The sequence below is a fragment of the Aulonocara sp. 'chitande type north' Nkhata Bay genome, linkage group LG12 (assembly GCF_057382095.1).
Source record: "Aulonocara sp. 'chitande type north' Nkhata Bay isolate Kocher_YH1m ecotype deep benthic linkage group LG12, A_spYH_male_GT1.1, whole genome shotgun sequence".
NCBI classification, from domain to species: domain Eukaryota; kingdom Metazoa; phylum Chordata; class Actinopteri; order Cichliformes; family Cichlidae; genus Aulonocara; species Aulonocara sp. 'chitande type north' Nkhata Bay.
Window position 1 is genome coordinate 23179483 of NC_141355.1, and position 9891 is coordinate 23189373.

Here is a 9891-nt window from a genome sequence, read left to right on the forward strand (position 1 = left end):
GCTAATTATTATTATCAGCTGCTGTTTACTCTGATGTATATTTCAAAGATTTGATTTTGGTCTTGGGCGCATCACGATATAATATCACTCAATTTCATTTACATAGTTTTGTTTTCGGGGAGCAAAATATTCACTGCAGTGGCTTTTTCTTTTTCATGCTGTTTTCAATAAAGTTTTTTGAATTCAAAGCGGTCTTCATTTATTCCTCGCACCAAGAAAACGTCAGGCACCTGACTTGTACTCTTTATTAAATAATTATCTCTTTATTGAAAATAACCATAAATAGAAGAAACAGTTGTATTTTTTTTCCTAAAGCACATCTCAGACTATTTACATCTGACACTCTATGAACTCCGTGGCTCTGCTGACTGTCCTGAGTAAATAAGGCACTTACATGCGTCTCAGTGTTAGAGCAACCGTTTCTAAACATTATGAAATCACAAAACCGGGCTAAAGAGCATCCTTATCAAACTATTACATGGGGATACATTTACATACATTAAAGCACTCAGATCATATGTCTATTTAAATAAGTAGTTCACACAACAGGTCAGTTACTTGCTACTAATTTTCACTTTCTCATTTCCACTGTAATGTATCATTTACAGCAAATACTAAAAAACTACAAGGGAAACTAAAGCATCTAAACACAATTTCATGTTAGTATGTCTGGTACAGGATGTTTGTATTCTCTCTTTTTTGGATCCCCCTTGTTAGAAATGAAACAATTTCAAATTGCTTCTTTTTTTTGGTTTAAGCTTGATTGATAATTAGATTCTTTTCTATTTCGGCTTTCCTCAGGTCTTCTCTTGTATGCATTTGCTCCTGTGCTGTATGCAACCTTTCTACACCAGGTTGAAGTCCCCGAGGTTGTGCCTGAGGATGGCTGTTTTCACGTCCTTGAAGATTAAGCGGATGTTTTCTGTGTCCGTGGCGCAGGTGAAGTGAGAATACAACGTCTTGTCCTTCTCCGGGTTTTGTTCTTGGTACATTTTTAGGATGAATTTTTGAGCTGCTACTTGATCCTGCTGAGGTCCTGCAATTCAGGGTTGATATTATTTAAATATGTCAGTAAATTCAACATACGCTCACCAGACACTTGATTGGGTAGACTTGTTCAACTGCTTGTTAATGCAAATATCTAATCTGCCAATTACATGACAGGAACTCAATGCATTTTACGACCTGCTGAAGTTCAAACTGAGCATCAGAATGGGGAAGAAAAGTGATTTAAGTGACTTTAAATGTTGGTACCAAACAGGCTGGTCTGAGTATTTCAAATTTACTGAGACACAACCATCTGTAGTGTTTACAGTGAATAGTCTGAAAGTGAAAGATGATCTGTGAGTAGCAGTCCTCACAGAGGTCAGAGGAGAATGGCCAGACGTGATGATATAGTAACTAATGGTAATTAACTACTCATTTCAACCGAGGTATGCAGAAGAGCATCTTCTGAAGCAGATGGTCTACAGCAGCAGAAGACCACACATGGTTTCACCTCTTGTCAGCCAAAAACACCAAACCAAAACTGAAATTCTAAGTCTTGATACTTAAAGATTAAAAATGTGTTTAAAAAAAAACAATCAGTTATTTTATTTTGAACAAATTATGGGTTTTTAATGCAGAACAAATTTGGTGATTTTCTTGTGGGCTTGTATCAAGGAGGGAGGGGCGGAGCTTAGACTAATGATTGCCAATGTGGACCAAAATTCCTGCTGAATGTTTTCAGCTCCTTTTAAAATCTCAGCCATGAAGAATTAAACAAATTCTGATGGTAAAGGAGGTTCAACCTGGTACCAGCACAGTGTACCTAATATAGTGTCAGTTGAGTATTTTTAGTCTATTTCAACACTTCCATAAAAATGAGTACCGTGCAGCGATTGTATGATGAAGGACTTAATTAGATCAGCTAAGTAATTACAAATCTTGTGGTGGAATAAGAGCTGAAATCAAGATGAGCATTCACTCAGTCTAACCTGTGAATTCAGGGAAGTAGGTGGATAAGTGAGAGTACAAGATCTTCTCCTTGAGGATGTCGGTCTTGTTGAGGAAAAGTATGACAGATGAGCGCTGGAACCAGGGGTAGGTGATGATGGTCTTGAACAGGGCCTTGCTCTCCTCCATGCGGTTCTGAGATGTTTAAAGGGATCAAACACATGTAAAACTCCAGGAGGATGTAAACTGAAATCATCATTTGCTGTGTCGTTAAATTCTCACCTCATTGTCGCACTCAGCCAGGACCTGATCGTATTCGCTGAGTGCCACCAAGAAAATGATGGAGGTGACGTTCTCAAAGCAGTGGATCCACTTTCTCCGCTCTGATCTTTGACCACCCACATCAACCATCCTGTCATAAAAGCAGCCAAGAAAAGTCACGCCACCTTCGAGGTCGGTGCCATGCCTGTGGCCAGTTCCAGTGCTGCTGCTATTATTTTGGTTCATAGAGTATTTCAAAGTAGAATGGGAGGCAGAGCCTTCAGCTTTCAGGCCCCTCTTCTGTGGAACCAGCTCCCAGTTTGGATTTGGGATACAGACAGCCTCTCTACTTTTAAGATTAGATTTAAAACTTTGCGTTTTGATAAAGCATATAGTTAGGGCTGGATCAGGTGATCTGTTAGTTATGCTACAATAGGTCTAGGCTGCATTGGCTTCCCATGAAGCACTGAGTGTTTCTTCTTCACTCACCTTTTACACATCACTCTTTAATCATTAGCTATTATTAATCTCTGGCTCTCTTACACAGTGTGTTGTTTGTCCTGTCGCCCTCACCTTATCCTCGAACAGTTGCAGCAGATGGCCGCCCCTCCCAGAATCTGATTCTGTTAAGAGTTTTCTTCCTGTTACAAGGGAGGTTTTCCTTGCTACTGTCACCAAGTGCTTTTTCAAAGGGAGTTGTTTAATTGTTGGCACTTTCTCTGCATTACTGTAAGGTCTTTACCTTAAGATATAAAGCACCTTGAGGTGACTGCTGTTTGTCATTTGATGCTATATAAACTCAACTGAACTGAATTGAAATGAAACTCTGTGCAGTCCAGAAGATGTCAATATGCACCTCACCTGAAAATGACATTCTGATCCTTAGACCACATGTCAAAGGGGTATTCAATGATACCAGTGGTTGGGACTCGGACTCTGAGGATGTCGTCAAGATCAGGTATGTATGAGGGCTGTGAAATCCGATCCAGATCTGTGAGATAGCTAAAAAGAAAAATATGCAGGGAGAAAAAAAAACACTAAGAAAGGAGAAATGTAGAAAACTTAAAATGTAAACCAAATTTGATCTAGAAAAGTACAGAGATCTGCGCACACTGTTAAAGATCATAAATGTCTAATTCTCACTATTTGGTGGAGTCGGACAGCTGGTACTCCCTGCGCCGATCATAGCACTCCTGTATTCCAGGATCATCCCACAGACTCTTGACAGCCATGGCGAGGTTGCTATCTAAGTCCTTCACCTTATCCACCTCCACCTCCAGGACTGCGCTGGCATGGCTCTATGGACACACCGAGAAGACAAAAAGACAGTGAGGTAACAATGAGGTAACCATCCATCAAGTCTTTATTGTAAAGGACTGGAACAGAGTCAGTCTGCCTGTACCTGGTTCTGGGGATCAGTGAAAGATATACCAAGAGCCTCCATAGCTCGGACCATTGTCTGCATGGACGTGTAGATGTTCTGGTACACCAGCTTGGCATAGCTCCTTTTGTCCTCGTCTGTATATCCTCCTCCATGGATAATCCTCATTTGTTTGATAAAGGTGCTCTTTCCACTCTCTCCAGTGCCTGTGAGACACATTGAGGATTAAACTCAATAATAGATTTATTTGGTCTACAATTTTTTGCCTCGTTGCAAATTAACATTCTGCAAATCAAACCAAAGTAAACATCTGCTGGCTGCGTGAGCAGACGGGAATGCAGTTTTATGTCTAAGGTCTGTTTTTAAAAATCTGCATTCACGTGACAGCCTGTTTCTCAGCAGTGCTCATCGGTGCAGGATTTGACCATTTTAATTGTCATGTTTCTGAATTTTAAAGAAATCATGCTGATGAGTCAGTTACGACTGCTTTCATTGTCTTGATTTTGATGCCAGACAACAGGTTCTCATAGTACCTAGAAGTATTTAAGTATCAAAACCACCAGTAATAACATTAGTCTAACTACAGCTATAAAGAGGAAGAAAACAAATGTTAAGTATAAGAAAATTAGAGTACTTATTGTACAAGCAGATTATATCATTATAGTATAAATACTGAAATGTGTAAGCATCACTTATGTGCAGGTTGATATGGAGCTCATATGTGTGCTGCTGAGAGCTACATAGATAATGTTTTATTAAACGTATTGATATGCACACACTTACTAGATAAATTCAATTGCCCTATAGTATAATACTTTGAGTGGTGGAGGGATGTTTTATTTTGTCATGCCTCTATAATTATTTGCCTTTGTTCCCTGCCTGAGCAAATCAACCCCAGAAGCCCTGCAAACGGTCCAGAATGTGGCTGTGAGGCTGCTCAACAGGTCCTTAAAAGGTCCCATGTGACACCGATTCTTTCTTCTTTAGGCTCACTTCCAAGATTTTAGTGATCACTTTGGGTCTGAACCATTTAACAGAGAGGCTGTGCCTCAAGAGCTAGAGCAGGTCATTTACCTGTTGTAAGGCTGGTGGTTTGATCCGCGGCTGCTCCGCTCTGCATGCCAAACTATCCTGGAGAAAGATACTGAACCTTGAGTTGTTGTGTGTGGTCAGTGCTAGCTAGATGTTTGACCTTTAATTGTGCTAATTAAATTGGAAATGGACTGGTTTATTTCCAGTTTACTATGGTCAGTTGCCTCCATGTATTAGTAAATTACTACATTCATATGCAAATACGAGATCTTTGAGGTCAGCTGATCAGAGCTTGCTGGTGGTATCTGGTCCAGGTTAAAGATAAAAGACGAGCCTAATTTTCTACTCTTCATTTATCCCAAGAGAAGATATTATGGCCACTGCAAGCAAGCAAATTTAGCTCTCTGCTGCAAAGACACAAACAAAAAAAGTCATGGGAGTCTCTATCCCTCCTTACAGTGACAATTTTAAACTTGAAGTTGTCTACGATACAGTAAAATGTACCCCTGCCCAGTGTCATGCATCCATGCCCCTTCTGCAAGAGCATAAAGTTTATATATACTTTAAAATATTACTGAGCTGCATCCTGGTGAGTTATTACTGCAACTCAATATTTATGATATTTACATTAAAAAAGACCCAAATTTGAATTATTACGTGTGATGTTGCACAGGTGTTGCATACTGTATGCCAGCTGGCAGCTGCCTGGCAGCTACATTAAAGACCCATCTGTCTTTTTATGAACAACTTTTTACTAAGAGATAAGTTGAAAGAAATAAAAACAAGTTCTGTGACAACTCTCAATACCCAGCTTGTCCACGCAGGGACGCAAGCTGAACGATTTGAATGTATATTTGACTGCCAAAGGGACACTCGCCAATATCCGAGAACAGGAAGTTTAAATATCACAAATTGCCCGAAATAAAATTCAACATATCATTCATAGCTTTAGTTTCACCTGGTTGAATAAAATATTTTAGTCAACCTTGCTTAATTTGCTTCTGAAAAATGACCTTCCTTTGGTCAGATGGAAAAATAAATAAAACAAAAGCCCTCCTAACTTCCAATAATTAATTCAACAAGAACGGTGCACTTTTTCACCCTGAAACCTTTCCTGAGTGACAGGATCAGATGCACGCTTAATAACTCAGAGACTCGGTGTGTATTTGGACTCAAGCTCTCCATCTAAAAGGTCTTTCGACTAACTTATATTTCACTAAAACATAATATACTAGATGCATACATACTTGTTCTTATTAAAAGGTATGAAAACCACACACACACACCCTTTCTGCCATGTTACTCTTCAGCTCTTACAGCAAAAACTCGTAATATTCTCATTGAGATCACATGATGCACAGCCGATTTGGTAAACAAATGTGTTTGTTAACAGACCTGAATATTGGAGGTTGCTGTGTTTGTGTGTGGGTTTATGCAGGGATGGGTGGGGAGTTTCATCTTTTGGGCAGTCGGTGTGTGCGTGTGTGTCCAGCTTGCATGTACGACACAGCTTCATACCTGCACACTTCCTCAATTGGGGAACGCTGTAACACGAGGCGGTGGTGCCCGCGTGAATGAATGTGATGTTAGTGTCATGAGATAACGGCTACTGTCAAAGTCTGTCCTCTCCGGGTTTTTTTTGTTGTCACAACTGAAATGTACCTGCTAGGCAACGACTGTGCAGAGGCACAAAACAAAAAACATGAGAAGTCACTAATCTGCAAAATTTGACTTTTAAAAACAAACAAACAAAAAAAAAAAAACAAGATCCAGCAGATCTACTGCTACATTCAAACATATTCCAGTTAAAAATAACAGAAAAAACAACACTTCTTCCAAAAAGAAGAACCAAACAGTATTTCAGTGTCTATATATGTAAATGTATGTATTGATATTTGAGGGTATATATCGAAGGTATGTGTATATCCATATTTTTAAGTGTGCGCATGTGCATTTATACATTTAAACATGTTTATATGCATATATAGTATAAATATTATAATATAAATAATATTATTTATCACAACTGTGATAACGATCCTGTAGCGTGGGTAGGCGTGGGTAGGTGTGTATACACACCTACCCACGGTGAATGTAAGGATACATGTATGTATAGATGTATAATTGCATATGTTTGTTGTATGCACATCATGTGTCGGTATGAATGCACTTTTATGTGTGTGTGGGTAATTGGCAGGTCATTTGAAAGTAAGATAAATATTGCTATCATTCCATAAATAGGAAGGATCATATAAGTTTATACTTCTTCTTAATCCTTCTCAGGCATAAAAAGTTGAGTTATTTATACACAGACGACTAACATACTGAATATTTGACTATACCTATCTACTGAGCTGTGATGATTCGGTATGCAAGTCGGCAGCTGTTCAAGTCAAATTTAAGGCCTCTGACAAAAAAGGGCAGAAAGTGAAGGTGTTGATCTCTTGCACTCTCAGTAGACCTGACTCTGACCATCCTAATGAAATCCACTGAGAGCTGAGTCACTCTGACCAGGTAACAAAAGGTTACTTTCTAGATCATGGCTGTCATACTCCTTTTACACTGTGGCCCACACAGAGCCCTGTTTGATCTTAGTGGGCTGGAGCAGTAGATTTATTACCTGGAAAAGAAAACCCTCCAAATCATTCCTCTTTCTGTCTGTTAGAGAGTTATCTCTGGGATGCTGGGATGATAGCTCCTTCAGGACTTAAACTCCGGTCAGAGAGTGGGGCACAGAGAGTGATGTCCAGATATACTTTAATGGAAGTTAACAGCAGCTCAACAGTACAGCAGTAGGCATACTGAACAAGTGTGGGAGGGGCGGACATGCGTGTGGTTCGTTGCACTTATAGCGATGCGACTGAAATATAAGGAGACTTTCGGTCACCGTCAGTGTAAAGACATTTAAGTATACATTAAATAGCTCAGACGGCATGAGAAAAACAAACGCATTTGCAGCAGAAACACTCCAACGTGACTCTTTGTTCTCCCACTTTAAGAAAGGAGAATGATGATGAAATGCTTAAAAATGACAGAAAAAAAGCAGTTTATTTCCCAGACTATCCTGCAGACTGACATAAAATACACTTTGAATAATAACATTTATGTCCTTCTTCTTTGCATTTACCACATTATCCAAAGTTATTGCCTCTGTCAGTGCGCCCCAGAGCAGTTGTGGCTACAATGTAGCTTGCCATCACCAGTGTGTGAATGGGTGGATGACTGAATGTAGTGTAAAGCGCTTTGGTGTCCTTAGGGACTAAGTTAAATGCTATACAAATACAGGCCATTTACCATTTATTTAGGGGGCTGGATTGGGCTCTTTGATGGCCAGGTTCTGGGCCCTGGGCCTTATGTTTGAAACTCTTTCAGCCTGAACAGAGACCTCAGGGTCATCCTTTTTTCTGGAAAGTCCCTCCACGTTTTGACTTCTCTCAACTACCTTTGTGATGCGTTAAACAAAACTGCTGGAGTCCAGCTGTCTGTAACAGCCTACAGTGAGCTGCGAAAATGTTTTTCTTTTAAAGCAAATGAATGTTGGTTTGGGGGCAAAAACATAACGCTGTGTTTTGAGTGAAATGATCTGCTAAGAGAACAGTTGGTAAAAACCAATAGCTTGTGCTCCGTGATGCATTTGCATGACTTTTGCATGAAACGCTAGTTATGGCTTTCAAACACACCACTGACCAAGGCGTGGATGGCGACTGGTTCCTGAAGTGCTCCCACACTACTGCAGTAAAATGCGCCCCCCCCCCCCCCCCCCCCCAGGAAGAGAGAGTGTGTGTGTGTGTGTGTGTGTGTGTGTGTGTGTGTGTGTGTGTGTGTGTGTGTGTGTTTCTGTGGCCAGGTGGAGACTTACCGACCCCAGCAGGCAAAAAGTACTCAAGGATTCAAATCTCCGACCACGCTTAAATCAATGGCAGCGCCATGGCGCGCGGCTGCGCATACCCTGGATGTTCTCGGAAAGCCAGTGCGCCTCAACTGTGAAACGCTGCTCATGACTTGAATCATGTAGCCACACGTGGCAATGACAAAATGTTGCGTGCTGGATATAATATATATAAAATTATATATTTGCCTTCTAAAGTGTGCATTTTACTTTCATATGGCTAAATGAATACTAGTCGACAGGCGTCAGAGCTCTGTCCCACCTGCCACGATACCCGTGGCCAGGAAGCGGTGAAGTAATGGCAAATTTTGAGCTGTCTCCCACAACTGAAAATGAAAACGCCTGGATCCTTCCGCTAGAGGAACAACTTTAAGAGCAAATGTTTTAAAGCTTTTCTTTTGCCCGGAAAAGAACATTTATGGCTACAATCTAGATAAAACTTTTGAATGATTTACAGCAAAGCACGAGGAGAATGAGGAGGACTCCGTGAAGTCAGTTACCCTCCGAGCTGGTGTTCAGGTTAGTGATGCTCACCTAAAAGCAGCAACTTGAGCTCCATGCGAGAGTCCTCCTTGTCCCTCCGCAGCTGCTTCTCAATCTCCTCGTTGATCCTCTGGTTCTCTCTCTCCTCCGCTGAAAGACAGCATCCAGCCATCGCTGAAAGTCACCAGGTTGCTCTCCAACGACCACTCGGCTGTAAAAATGTCGCAGGCTTTGATTAAAGACAGAAAAAAAAAAAGAAAAAGGAAACTCAGACGTGTTAAAAAAAATACTCCTTTGCCCCCTCTTGCACTTCACAACTTCAGACGCAAAAAGGCACAGAGCATCTTCAAAACTGCGCCTTTGACTTCCACAGAAACAGAAAAGTTTGCTGCTAAAATATAAAGTGCTAGATTTCAGGGGTAAGTCCAAAGCTCTCTCTCTGTTTTACTTAAGCATCGAGGTGTACAACAAGGTGCACCACGAGCTGTTCCTATTGGACAAAGTGCTGCAGTTATACTCTACCTGGACGACACTTCAGCTTTATCCTGACGAATCGGGAGGGCGTGGCACCGGCTACAAATAGAAAAGGATAAAATGGAAAGTTCGCTGCCACAACCTGTGGAAACGGTGAGCGATGAGGAATTCACCTGTAGATGAGTTTTAATCGGACATGGAGTGCCATGGCTCATTCTTAGAAGTGCTCCACGCTGTGCTCGCTTTCCTTGGAAGTTTCTATAATATCACACTCGTAATTCACGAGTCTTGATGACATTAAATCATGGTTCGCGTTAATTTTTTGCATATAAATGATCAAAAAAGATCATACTATTCAGCCCCTGTTCTTCCCTAAACGTTGACCTTGGCCCACCCGAAAAGTTCAGAACCTCGTTTGCCAAAGATTTAGGAATGT

At 40.8% G+C, this 9891-nt stretch overlaps 1 protein-coding gene across 5 annotated transcripts; it reads right to left on the minus strand.

Annotated features, from left to right (window-relative positions):
* Nucleotides 1-244: 244 nt before the first annotated feature.
* On the minus strand, nucleotides 245-9833 carry LOC147317493 (guanine nucleotide-binding protein subunit alpha-14-like). 5 transcript variants are annotated; one of them, XM_086314486.1, is made up of 9 exons: nucleotides 9629-9833; nucleotides 9504-9554; nucleotides 9033-9192; nucleotides 3599-3783; nucleotides 3340-3494; nucleotides 3058-3198; nucleotides 2218-2347; nucleotides 1977-2130; nucleotides 245-1036 (listed from the first exon to the last, which is right to left on the minus strand). In XM_086314486.1, exons 3-9 carry the CDS (start codon nucleotides 9151-9153, stop codon nucleotides 846-848), a joined length of 1077 nt encoding a protein of 358 aa, XP_086170612.1. In that variant the 5' UTR covers nucleotides 9154-9192; nucleotides 9504-9554; nucleotides 9629-9833; the 3' UTR covers nucleotides 245-845. The 5 variants fall into 5 exon arrangements, with proteins under 5 accessions (XP_086170612.1, XP_086170614.1, XP_086170610.1 ...); XM_086314488.1 differs by having other exon boundaries at nucleotides 9033-9210; XM_086314484.1 differs by having other exon boundaries at nucleotides 9504-9833.
* Nucleotides 9834-9891: the final 58 nt, after the last annotated feature.

Coding starts and splice junctions, on each gene's coding strand:
- LOC147317493 (XM_086314486.1), bottom strand. CDS start 9,153: ATGGCTGGATGCTGTCTTTCAGCGGAGGAGAGAGAGAACCAGAGGATC. Junction 3,199..3,339: donor CTGTCCGACTCCACCAAATA/GTGAGAATTAGA, acceptor TTTTCTTTTTAG/CTATCTCACAGATCTGGATC. Junction 1,037..1,976: donor CTACTTCCCTGAATTCACAG/GTTAGACTGAGT, acceptor CCTGAATTGCAG/GACCTCAGCAGGATCAAGTA.